The sequence below is a fragment of the Diprion similis genome, chromosome 2 (assembly GCF_021155765.1).
Source record: "Diprion similis isolate iyDipSimi1 chromosome 2, iyDipSimi1.1, whole genome shotgun sequence".
Lineage (NCBI taxonomy): Eukaryota > Metazoa > Arthropoda > Insecta > Hymenoptera > Diprionidae > Diprion > Diprion similis.
In genome coordinates, this window is record NC_060106.1 from 20,426,362 (window position 1) to 20,440,063 (window position 13,702).

General features: G+C 39.1%; 1 protein-coding gene across 2 annotated transcripts; it reads right to left on the minus strand.

The window, feature by feature from the left end:
• Positions 1–9,127: 9,127 nt before the first annotated feature.
• On the minus strand, positions 9,128–13,116 carry LOC124412780 (neuronal acetylcholine receptor subunit beta-3-like). Of its 2 annotated transcripts, none has more exons than XM_046892898.1 (9): positions 13,002–13,116; positions 11,993–12,246; positions 11,744–11,907; positions 11,593–11,637; positions 11,300–11,409; positions 10,969–11,176; positions 10,672–10,864; positions 10,175–10,327; positions 9,128–10,087 (listed from the first exon to the last, which is right to left on the minus strand). In XM_046892898.1, the coding sequence occupies exons 2-9, from the start codon at positions 12,054–12,056 to the stop codon at positions 9,690–9,692; spliced, it is 1,335 nt and encodes a 444-aa protein (XP_046748854.1). In that variant the 5' UTR covers positions 12,057–12,246; positions 13,002–13,116; the 3' UTR covers positions 9,128–9,689. The 2 variants fall into 2 exon arrangements, with proteins under 2 accessions (XP_046748854.1, XP_046748858.1); XM_046892902.1 differs by having other exon boundaries at positions 11,993–12,242; positions 13,002–13,092.
• Positions 13,117–13,702: the final 586 nt, after the last annotated feature.

A 13,702-nucleotide genomic window follows, 5' to 3' on the forward strand; every position in this document is an offset into this window, starting at 1 on the left:
AGAAAACAGACAGACAGACAGACAGACAGACAGACAGAGAGTCGGACGAACCGAATTGGGATGGATGGATGTACCTAGTAGGCGAAGAGGAAAAGAGATATCGCCATTATATCGGCTTAGCTTGTATTGTCCAGGTTGGCGTTTGAATTCTCAATTCAGCGGAGCGGCGCCTCACTTTTTCCTTCTTCGGTTCCCTGCTTTTCGTCTTTTTTTACACTCTGGGTTATGTATTTTCTTTACCTTTTTTTTTGTTTTTTCGCCTCAATTTCCGAACCGATCACCGTTGCGCAATTTCGTGTATTATGTATACCGCGGTATGTGGTATACGCGTATGTATACATATATATGTATAGGTACATATGTATGTAGAAAGGCGCCAAACCGGTTAGCGTTTGCTCCAAATCCTGCAAAGCCTCATCCATGCTCGCATGCGGCTGTTAATGCTTCGGCTCTTTGCACCAGACCGTTTTTTTTTTTGGTACACTTCTAACCTAACCTAACCTAACTTAACCTAACCTAAACCACTCGAGCTTCAAGCGGTTTGGCCTTGACCCATCGACTTGTCGATGCTGCGTATACATGGGGTTTGCTATTAGGGTGTGCCTAAAAAAAAAGAATTTCTCTTTCACAATCGGAAGGTGTTTGAATTTTTTTGTTTTCTTGTAAACGGGTGGACTTACAAACTAGCTAAATACAGTTTCTTGGGAGATATTTCAGGCTCTATGAAAAAAATACTGCGATAGAATTTTCGTAACTTTAACTGATTGAGAGATATTCAAAATGACTTAACATTTATGGGTAGATATGGGGTAGTCCATCCCATTTCAACCTGCATCCGACCTTTCATCTCTCAGATTTGACCGGCGATTTTTTATGTGATTGTTCTCACATTAAAAAGCAATAATTTTTTTTTTTTTTTTTTTTTAGATTTTTCCGCACCTAGTTTGAATTTTCGACAATTTTTTTAACATTGTTTTATTTAGCGAACCGATTTCAAAATCTGAACAAATTCTCAAAAATCGGGAGTCAGATGTCAAAATTTTTAAGCCTACGGCCGAAGTGGGAAGATTTTTCCTTCTTACTGTTTTTAAGGTTTTTCCGAATATACAACCTATTGCATTCTTCTAAATAGATCCTTAAAATTTTCCAAAAATTGAATTTACTTACCGATTTTCATCGCAGGTTCTTCCTGAAAATCTTTTTCATCTATACATACTGTTTGTATTATTGCAAAATGTTATACAGCTTAAAAATTGAATCAACAATTCCGTATAGAAACGCTTTGAGTTTCACTTCGCTGACTCGCATCCGGATCGTTAATGGCGTCTCTTGATCTGAGAAATATATATAATATAGTGTAAACTGTAATCACAATTTGAGTTGGCATAAAAACCGAGTTCAGTGAATCGTGATTTCAGTATACACATTTGTACTAGAATTTAACAAATATCTGCCTATATTTCACAAGTCTATGATTAGGATATAATGATCTGGTAATTGAGCCACAGATTTTTTTTTCAATCTCAGTGCACCTTCTACTACCTACCAGTAATCGATGAACGAATGTTTCATTTTTTACCGAAACCTTGTCGAGCTTTATGTAACTCTGATATTCATTGGTTGGATGAACGTAACTACTTACAAGTTAATTTCTCACACCAATTTCCACGACATTATCGGAACGGTGTAGAAAATACACGTTTACACATTCATGTTATGTATATAATATATATGTATATTGTATATATATACCTAGCTGATTCTGAAGCGTGCATCTGACATTACAGAGGAAGACTTTACACGCAGGTAGAACTTAAGGATGATACTTTATACATAAATAGTGGCCATATGTATAGGTGAAATGTATAACATCTTCAAGATATAAACTTGTACGAAAGTTCCGGACACGGCTGTAATAAGTATCCGCTAATAGTTGCCTCCGGTGAAACTGTATAGTATAATGATGAAGGTATGGCATATATATTGCATACATGCAGCATCTTGCGTGTGTAATAATTTGTATATATATATATATACATGTATATATGCAGAAAAGCGTGATAATAGACTTTGGAATCTGTCTATGTAATATATAATTGTTGATCTTCTGTGGGTAGCGTTATGACAACGCGTCTTCTTAACTGCACACCGTAAAAAAATTGCGTTATACACGATTGTAATATCGAAAGCAGTACGGTAAATAAATTTATCAATTTGTATATCGTTGAGGATTATATGTATATTAAAATTATCGCAGAGGTATTAAAAGTACGCATATATATATATATATATATATATATATATATATAAAGAGAAAGAAGAAAGAAAAAAAAAGAAGGTAAAAAATTGGTGAAAAAAATAAAAGTGTGAAATATTTTATGTTAGCCCCTGGGTGTAAAAGTTTAATATTACACGTTATAAACGCGTGACTATAAATCAATTTATGTAGATTTGCAAATGTACCTGAGCAATAAGCGGCCGTTACGTAACAATGATAATTTCATATTATTCTATGAAGAATCGACACGGCTGAAATTATAATAATTATACACCAACGGTATCAATGGTGGAAAACATGAATAGAAATTCCAACGACAGAATTTTTCAGAAAACGTATGCATCTAATGGATGATATCGTGAGAATATGATTACGTAAATTCAAGTACACATGCAACTGTTTATACTATTAAAAATAAAAAAATCATTCTCACTTTCAATGGCGGGAAAATAATCCAAGTGTACATATCAGCGCATCAAAAAAAGCAAAATACTTCGAGGCCTACAAGCTGAACTTCTATAATCCTTGCCAAACTTTGTTCCAAATCTTATTCATACATACAGAGTGATTATATAACGACCGAATAGTCCATCGTCTCCTCCAATGTAATGCGCATGCGCTAAACGTCGAGAGCAGTTGTTTTGTCAGGCTGACCAACCGCCGCGATGTCGGTATTGAGAACAACTGCCAGCGACAAGCGTAAAATTTTTTAGGTTACGTCCGTGACGGTTGGTCGCCCTGGTAAACAACTGATCTCGAATTTCAACGCATGCGCATTAGATTTTAGCAGACGACAGACCATTCTCCGTTATCACTAACATATAATCGGAACCGAATACGAAATAAACTGAGCGTACACGTAATTATATGCGAAAATATTTGCGGTTCTGCGTAATCGTATGTTATCAGTCAGCATATCTCCAGATCTGCAAGCTCTAATCTCGTGTTCCGCGATGCGTAAAGCCTATGCGTAAATATATAATATTTTAATTCCCGGTAAAATACACGCGCTCTCACGCCGCACGATCGACTTGTTGGAGTTATTAATCGGCGTTAATTACGATATACATCCAGGTATGGGTGGAGGTGTATTCATGGACGTTACGAGGCGTCGTCGTGCGGCTTGCGGGAGCTCGGCGACACCTAAATGGCTCATTCGACTCACCGTCGAGAACGGCGAGGAGTTGGGACCAATCCGATTTCGCATAAATCATAACCAACCTCGCCCAGCTCCACCCCGATGCAGAGTGCAGAGACACGAAGCCTGCACGCTCTGGAAATCCAACAACGACGACGTTCACGTTCACTGGTGTTAATTATTCACAGCTGCTTTTCGAATCGAATTTTAACAAGCAACTCGAGCATATCGTTATACGGAAAAGTAGCTAAAGTGCGGTAAAGTATATCAAATCGTTTGGTATTTTTATTTAACTTATTCAGGTACGGTGGTCTGACTTTGTTTGAATATTAATCTTGCATGCAAGGAAAATTATTTTTCCTTATCCAGGCGTAAGAAGATGTTCGCTTTCGACAGGAAAATTTTTGTTCGAATCGAATAAATTTCATTCGGATAACTTTACAAAGTCAAAGAAAAAGATCACTTATTGTGTTATTTTTTCACACGGAATAATTATTTTTCATATTTATTCGGTAAGAAAGAGAAACAGATTTTTGAGAAAAATTATTGAACAACGATTTCTATGAATGCATGAACGAAAAATCGTATCACACATTTACTTGAAATGAAATTATGTGTTTGTAGGTAATAGTTTTCATAACAATTTCAAAAAATTACAACAAAACTGAATTAGCACTACCTGGTTCATTATTTGAAACATAAAATTTTATCATATTACACCTTGCAAACAAACATTCACTTCCCGTAAAAAAAGTTTTTCATAATAATGAGTTTTAAACACGATTTAAATCATTATTTGTATCATCAAGTAATTCAAAAGTGTATTTATTAAGCCTAACAAAGCCTATATCAATATTTACAGTAAAAGCGTATTAAAAAAATTCTTGAATAAACCTTATATTTGCTCGTCAGTTGGCTTATAGCCCCCTTAAATCCTTCGTTTTCATCCCGCGAATAATATTTCCTCGTAGGTATGCAATCGTGCATACAAATCAAGAGACTCGGTGAAGTCTGGCGTATAATGCAAGTGCATTGCACTTTGCGATACGTACTCGTCATTATTTACGCCCGTATCGCTCGTGTAAATCAAAGGTTCCGCAAAAAGGATGAAGGGTTTTAATACCTATATGTGTATACATATATAATCCCGTGAGACGTTGTTTAGAAGGACTCGCGGCTTGTTTAGAGCCCGCAAGTGCGAATTGTATGTACCTAAGATGGCAAAGTTCCCGCCCTGGAATTTGAACCGCGTGTGCATATCGCTGCAAAACTACTTGCTCCAGGCGATTGCTGGCTATTCTGTCGTTATCTAGGCAGGCACATTATTCCCGGATAGAAGGTCTTCCGCCTTCCAATAACTTGTCACGTGTAGATTCGTCAAACCGAAGTTATTTTGAGTGGCTTTATCGTAGCCAAAATTAAATTTTTTTACATAGATTTCATGTGAATTTCTTTCGATAGAATTTGCGCAGCTGATCGATCTCCGAATTTGATCTAGAAGATAAAGACACGCTGTTTTATACACACAAACCTATAAGTTCGCAAAATTGAATTTTGGTTTTTAGTGACGTGAAAAATGTAAATGTTTAATCCACGCAACGATTTATTCAAATGGTAGGTATTAAATTACAGGCATACCGTTGTATGAATGTCCAGAAAAGAATTTCGCGGGTATATAAGAAGATCATCAGTGGGAAAAAAATATCAACTCTTAATTCGCACGAATTCTGGGAAGAATATTTTTTAAACCGTCAGAAGAAACAATACTTAAAGGAAAAAACGAAGAAACGTCGTCGGTCGGGCAGAAAAACTTACTGCGTAGGTATTTTTCCCTGGATATGAGAGCGGCAATTTATTATTCATAATCCAGCAGCAGCTTGAAATCTACAGGATATTCGAGTACTTCGGAATGTTTATTCCGAAAGGAATGGCGAGGCCATATATATATACATATATGCACGCCTTGGACGATCAGGGGGCGAAAACTGCAGTGGATCGCATTTATCGCACGGCGGAGGATCGCGAAAGCTGCACTCGGTCGCAGGACTTGGAAAAAAGGATCAACGAGATAAGCCAGAGGTCGGATTGACCAGGGGCCGCGTTGCGTCGTCATCGTTGGGATATTTTTAGGATCTTAAGGATACTTCGACAGGATTCACCTCGCCGGCTCGATTTTAATAAAACAAAAGAAACCGAAAAAAGTATACCTACATGTATAGTATAATAAAGAGGAAAAGATACAAGATGATAAAAAGAACAGAAAAATCCTGATCGCGTCCAGTGAAAAAGCAAATAATATAAAACTATGCGCACGACGCGACGCCTCCAAGAATTCGCATGAAAACAATCGATTGTAGCTCTCAAACTGTAAAGATGACGAATTTGAATATTCATAAAAAAATAAAAACAGGATTAACAATCAGATCTAAAAGGCTATGATCGGTAAGTCTGATTACCTAAAACGAACAAATACTTTTTAAGCAACATATTTAAACCACGTTGTCATTTTTTTCTGAAATTTCAACCGATTTCAGACGATTTCAATTTCCAAGACATTCGATTACATCGAGCAACTAATTCCGTCGCGATTTTAAACGATTTCAAGTAACTTTGACAGGCGATTCAAACGATTTCCGAATAAATTATAAATGATCTACAGGATTTCGAACGATTTCCCTAATTTTTCAACCGATTTCTCTAAAATCGCTTTACAACATGAAGTGTTGTGCAAAATTTCCCAAAATACATGAACAGCTTTTCGACTAGAATCAAAGAACAATGTTCAAAAGTGCAGATTCTTCAGATATCACAAAACCAGTCAACATTAATTAACGTGTATATACAACGAAAGAATGCGAATACCGATTATGAAGGATAAACTAGTTGATGCAAGTGGCGTCTGCGGTTTGAAATATCGGCTAATTACGACGCCCTATCGCTCCCGGTTGGCTAAGAAAAAAGAAAAAAAAGGCCAATCAAATTACGATACAAGTTAGATAACAGATCTTCGAGCCGGTCTGAGAGCTCGCTTAACTCAGAGTTCTCACAGGAATCGCAAGGCTCGCGTCGCAGCTTAAGGGCGGACCTGTCACCCCGTCGATGTTTCGGTGTTTCGGTGTTTCAGTGTTTCGGTAGCCCCGAAAGTGGCCGGTCAGAACGGGTCCGAGGTGCGACAACAATGAGGACGATAATGATAATGAGACAGGGAGGTAGCAGCCGGACCGAGTGACCGACAGATCCGGTTTGGCCAGTTTCCGGATTCCGGGGTCATCCTGAGGAGACCAGCGGTTGAGCGGTCAACCCTTCCGCAGCCCCTCGCAGGCCGCGAAATCCGGTTTTTCCCCGCAGTGAGAAGAAGGACGCCGGACTGTCCGAGGTAGGTCCGAAACGACGTCGTGTGAACGTCGCGACTTCCACAGGCTTTCCGTATCCTCTCCCTCCCGCAGGGGATGATCGCGACCGCGCACCGGCCGTTGTCCAGGCGTTTTCCGCCCCTTCCTTCGTCCGCATTGTGTTAGTTACAAGAGCGTCTCCTCGGCGGCGGTGGGAACGAAAACCTGATCGAGGAATCCTCGGACCTCGACTCTGATCCTAATTGTGTTCGTCGCGATGTCCGTCGGTCGCCACCCCTGTAACTTTGAGTGTCTGATGTGCTTACGTAGGTACGTCGACGGCAACCGGTCACTAGGAAAGACGGTTTTTCTACGACGCTAACGCACGTTTTATGTTTATACATGAGCGTCTTCGACGTTGCGATCCTGTCTGTTGTAGGTACGATTGCATTGTATGATCGAGGATTTATAACGTCCAGTTTCACCTTCGTATAAAGCGCGGTTTTTGGATAGGGGTGCGAAAAAACCGGAATTCAGATTCGTTGACCAACGGATTTTCGCGCATTTTTTTCATCATCGTCATCTTTCTTCTCTCTTCCGGTACGGTGTGTATAATATAATAATGCATAGACTTGGTATAACGGTCGTCTTGATCGTAAAAAATTTGCACATACATATATATATATATATATATATATACACATGTAATACTACACAATAAAACTCCTCTCGGCAAACGTATAACGAAACTATTCACTGCACAGTTATTTATACATAACAATATGGACTGATTTATGTTTATTACTTATCTTACAGATAGGATGCCTGAGGGTTTTGAAATTTTTGAAAACCAATCGGAATCGAGATTTTAAGAGAAACTTTGAGGATTTACTCTTATATTCCAAAGACGGCACCGCCTACGTCAATACACACAAATATTATTAACTACCTGCCGAATCGTCGTGCGTCGCCCACGCGACGATACTTCGCCGTTGAGTAATCCGAGGAATCGAACTTCCGGTCTTCTTTCGACAGGAAGTAAATACTCGTAGTTATAGGTATACTATCACGCGTACACTCGCGGTTGTTGCATTTTGTGTAAATTTGATAAATAAATATATTCTACGATACAACTGGTTTTTATATTTATAACCGTAAATAGTTTTTTTTTTTTTTTTTCCTTTCTTTGACCACCGTACTATGTACTGTATACGTGGAGTTGATATATACCTACATTATAACACTATACAAACCAGGAATAAATTTAAAACGGTATTAATGATCTTATTATACGTAGATCTGAGATTAAAAAAAAAACGATAGTTGACCGGTCACAATATTATTCTGTGACTACAAGGCATTGATCTCTGAGCAATTATATATGATTAACAAAAAATATTAGCGGGATATGGATAAACTTGAGGAATTTCAACGTACATGTGTATGTACATATATTATCGCAAAAAACGGGGCAAGTTGAAAACCCGCAGGCTTACGATTATCATAATAAACGTTGAATTTTATCGTTTCTCCAATTTTACTTCAGGAATAAAAAAAAAAGAAAGAAAAAGAAGAACCAAATTGAGAACCAATCAATCAACTAATACGATGGTACCTATATTTTTTCATTCAAATTTGCAAAAAGCCTTCACCACTGCAGAGTAATAAACGGCGACCCGAAGATGTGTCGAATCTGAACACGCGTGTAAAATACGACGGTTTACGCGGTTGCATAGCGCACACAGACATACTCGCGTTAATTTTATATTCACTTACTGTGTGACACGCCTAAATGTTAGCTGTCCAACGAATGTGGGCGAGACCTGTGCCATCAACAGTATCCCACGCACTTGCAGGCCTTATATACACCCTCCCTCTCTCTCACTCTCTCGCTCTCTCTGGCCCTCCGAGAGTCTTTCGTCTTTCTCTCTCTCTCTCTCTCTCTCTCTGTGGCTGTTTCTTCTGTGCAGACGTGCGCACTTCTCTCGGTTCACATTGGACATGTGTTGCATGTAATAGGCATATATGCACAATACCAAATTGAACGTAGCTCGTTATTCAAAATGTTGTAACCATTTCGTGCCTGAGCTTTCGAAGTTGACGTCGATGCTTAAAATTTTAGTGGCATAACGCCAAGACTTATCAGCATTGTAATATCGTCGTGTATCTAGGTTTATACAATTGGTAGAAATAAGTCCATAACCAAATGGTCTAGACATAAATTAAACTATGATTGAATATGATTGTTTCTATGCTACCGATGTTTTTATGAATTTAGATGGCTGTGTTGATAGTTTTCATTTAATAATGAAATCACAGAATTTGCTTATATTCAACGCAGCTTGTAAAGGTTTTTTTATTTTCATTATTGTTTGCTGATTTGGTTCTATAATATCGGAGATCCGGAAGGCGATTGTTCCGCCATCGTGCAAATTTATTACCGATCGCAGTTATCGGCACCCCGGAATTTGTAGCAATACGACTTTATTGTATATACTTATGTATAATTGCATACATATCGTATGTGAAGCACACTACATATGTGAGTGAAATATTTCATTTTAAGCCCTTAACTGCAGGCGTGCACGAAATTGAGACAATTTTTTTTCTTTGTAGCCTTAAAGATTGTTTTTTCAAATTGTTGAAAAATGCTTCACTTGCGATTGCAGTGACTCTTGGATTTAGCATATATTTCAGATAAAATAACCAAAGAATACCGACGATTCTTGAAAAAAAGGCTGCATGAAGAATAAATGACATAAGTACGAATAAATAAATTCAGAGGGTCAGTTTCGACCTCGTAACAGTTGCGGCATTGCAAATTAAATATGGGTTGTAAATTGTACCAAGTAATTTTCAAAACACAAAATTTTTCTCTTCATCTTATTTCCAGTACAAGCAAAACTGGATAACAAAATGCCGCCCTGGTTTTGAGGAACGATCACGAAGGCGTCATTTCAGGAACGCTCAGAATGTCGTTTCTAGGAGCGAGAACGCAAATCATGATAAGGTAGGTAAACAGCACGATGATAAAAGACAGTCGGTCTAGAATAGTGGCGAGATTTTGCCACACGTTTGACTTCTCGGAGTAGACGTTGTCCGAAAAAACCTTGGCGTCTGCAGATCCTGCATTGGCCTCCTCCGCTCCAAGTGACCTGGAAGCTTTAGGTCTCAAAATCGTCAGCAGGATCAACTGGCCAGCCCTGCTTTCCAGGATGGTGGATGTCGTGGTTTCCAACCAGACAGGAGTGCTGGCCGATATTTCTCCAAGCTGGCGCAGGACGACGGTCAATAAGAGGGCGAAGGTGGCTGCGATCATCGAGCTCTGATGGAAGAAGACTGAAAATTTTCAGCATTGTAACACCATCCATTATTGAAATACGTCTAATTTGACCGAAAATATACGTTAAAGTTATCGATGCTCACGTATCGAGGGCGTGCTCGAACCGTTGAAAGGCACTTGCCAAATCACGTCCGAGATACAGATTAAATGGCAGATCAGGTTGAGGACTGCCACTATCAATCGTTCTGGGTAGTTTGGATTCAACCAGAGCACAGTTAAAGTCACAATGATTAGCACTGGAATGAAATTACACATGTGTTATGTAAGATGGATGCACCGCGTCTGGTCACTGCATCATTTGTGGCCACCTTTCGTAAAGTCCGTATTTATTAATTTGGCTGTCAATCTCTTCAATTAATCGATTATTCGTGATTGAAATTCATCTCGGAGTTGGCCAGGTTTTTTTTATTGGATAATCAGTGTTAGCATCGATGAAATTGAACACCTCTGTTACCATTTGTGGCAGATATTACACGGAATGAATACAGCCACAACTGGTAGGTACTAACGTCACTCAAACTGGTACGGCTGTACTAGTTAGACCGCATTTTCACACCGCGATAATTCGATTCATACTTACGAACTGCTGGTGCGATTATAGTGACCTGCATCAAATTCGAGTGTCGTTCAATGATGACGTTATACATTATCGTTGGAAATGTGTAATTGGATTCCGTGAGTCCGTCAATTCTAGTGTCAGTGGTAAGTGACAGTAATCTCCACTCAGAACTGGGTACGAAATCGAATAAGATCTTTGCTGGATGCATGTAAATCTGTAAAAAACCGACGTTTTCTTTTTGTTTTCTTAATACAAACTATAGTTCGATCCTTTGTCAACGTTGCAAAATTACGTCACATGTGCACGCAAGAAATGTACCTCCTTCTCCATGGTGTGGTAATTTATTTCCTCTTTTTTATGCGTCCAGGAACCGAGAAGAATTGTACAATTGTGCCTGTCAAACGGCCAGTCCTGGTAGTTCGAAACGCAACTCACCGAATATTGGACCATTGGGACACAGACAACTGCTCCCATAAAATGTACCAAGCAGTTTGTTGTGTGAATTCCGTCGTTGCCCATCTCCACGCTACGGAAGTATAAATAAAAGGATTTCGTTAACGTAATCGAAGTTCGTTAAGTTATGTACAGAACGATAGTACAAGTACGTGTTTCACCGATCGATGGAAAAATTATACGAAATATGACTTACGAGTTGTAGATCGATAATGGCGGCATCCAAATTTCATCACTTCTAACTGGCATGAATTTTAAATCTCCGAAATCCGCACGTTTCCAACTCAGATAGTCGTCATACCACTCCTGAGAAAAATAAGATTACTTACCATTTTTCATTTATTTTATGCGTGAAAAAGCTTTTGTTAAATTGCACTAGATGTGAGATTTAGCGACACCGAGAAAAGCCATGAAGTTAAGGATTATTTCCAAACGGAAAGCCAATTCTTTTTTTTCCACATTCTGAAAAGTGTTGACTCGTTTACTCACCAATGACATCCAAGCGTGAAGCTTCAGGATATTTCCACGATCATACTGCAACGGCAAAGATACTTCACGTGAGTATTTGGAACGAGATTCGTTAACGGTGCAGAAAATTAATAATCATGCGATAATTTGAAACACCATAAAAACATCTTACGAAGTCGATGGATTGCGGAAAGAGGGTGACGAGCACCGAGGTTGTCGAGGTGTGATTGTCGGTCGGACGAACGGTTTTGTCGTAATTGCATAACAAACGCCTTCGTAGACGCGCAGTGTCCGAGTCGTCTGGTGCATCGCTGTTACAGTTGGCCTTTGCCTCAACTGTCACGGATTCCGGACGAAAAAAAAAGGTGTTTGAAATACTGCAATGTACTAGAGAATACGTTTGTCGGTGCAGGTAACTCACCCGAGAATTTCGACGTACAAACGACGAGCAAGACCAATCCGAGGGCCGGTAATGGCGGATGCATGGCGGAAGAGACACGCAGAGCTCAACTGTGAGAATAGTTTAACAAACTGATCCTGGATGATGAGTGAACGGGGAAACGTGGACGCCCATGAAATACGAAACTTACATACGCCCCCAGGGCTGACCTCGACGAGCTTATCTGTCGCCGTTTGATTCCGCGAGACTGCAGATACGCGGATATCCAGATCTAGCTGAAAATGCTTTGGTGATGGAAATCCATTGGTATAACATCCCAGTCTTGAAATGACAGAAATGTATGATGGATGATAGGAGAGACGAATAAATGTATATCATAGACGTGTCACACAATATGATCGTTCTATTTTTGGAACTTGTCATTTACCACGCCGACAAGACTGACGTTATACCTGAAACGATCGAAAATTTGGTCTACTGTTTCACTTTTTTTATGAACAAAAAGAAAGTATCAGGAATATGAAAGAAATCAATTATCTCGGGATAGTATTTAGTGGTTTGTATCAATCGTATCATGTAGTTGTGATTGGATGATTGAAAAAATAGACCCATAACTTGTAAAGTGGTGGCTGAATGCCGTGATGAATTGATAGAAGGGTGACAAGGTTCTGCTGTATCGATTCAGATCAATTATTTATTATCCATCATTGTAATGTGATTCCCAAAATTACACACGCAGAGAATCATCTGTCTAACTTTCTCGTATATGATTCGATGTAGAAAGTTCTTGTAGGTCTGTTGTACTAGGACAAATTACGGGATCGTAATGACAGAACAAGTCTTTTTGAAGGCGCAAAGTGATCTGGGCATCATCCGCAATATTTTTACAGTCCAGAGCTGCGTCAACTGGTAGGGGTTTTAAGCGGAAGAAAAACACACTTGGAATGAATTAGAAACACAGAAGAAATATCCATCACAAAAATAGTGAATTGAGTAAGCAGTAAGAAAATATTCAACGATCGAAACTCACCAGGTAACTTTGTGGAATGAATGGCAAAGAGGCTGAACCCCAAGACCAGCAATTTTGTCTGCATGACAGACCAGCTTGCGCGGGCAACTCGAGTCCAAACAACGACGATGGTTTGATGAACAGAGCGACGCGCAATCGTCAAAATGGTGATGCAGACGTTGCGGTGAAATCAGACTCTGGCAAACGCCCCCAAGAACGAATATTGATTGAACTTATCTGTTGCTGATTTGATTCATTGAAACCAGAGACGCAGAAATATCCGTTAATGAGAGAACATAAAATGCAGTGCTTTGCCGATAACTTTCATCGTAGACATCTATGGGTAACGCTCCTTTTATTGACCTCTAAATGGTTCCTTTTGTCGGTACATGAGATTTTGCGGTCAATATTAATGAGAACAATGTTGTACTTACACATCATAGAAAACACCAATCAGCTTTTATGTCTACGAACCTGAACCTGAGACACCATATCACAACTCTTTTCAGAAAACTATAAATAATCATTTCCAAGTGCCACAGTGATTTTCATTGATCACCTTGCACAAGCTGAATCTAATTCTCACTGTTTCGCAAGAGCTCTTTCAAGGCACGTTATGTGGTGTGTGATATGGAGTGACCCTGTCATTTGGAGATATTGGTAGATTGTATAAAAACAGCTATTACATGACTATGTATTCTCCAATTTCCACATTATTACAT

What these genes read in the sequence shown, in the direction of transcription:
- LOC124412780 (XM_046892898.1), bottom strand. Translation starts at nt 12,056, where the DNA reads ATGCATCCGCCATTACCGGCCCTCGGATTGGTCTTGCTCGTCGTTTGT. An exon ending in TTCACGCTTGGATGTCATTG is followed by an intron (nt 11,410 to 11,592) that starts GTGAGTAAACGA and finishes TATTTTTCTCAG; the next exon opens with GAGTGGTATGACGACTATCT. An exon ending in ACCACACCATGGAGAAGGAG is followed by an intron (nt 10,865 to 10,968) that starts GTACATTTCTTG and finishes GGTTTTTTACAG; the next exon opens with ATTTACATGCATCCAGCAAA.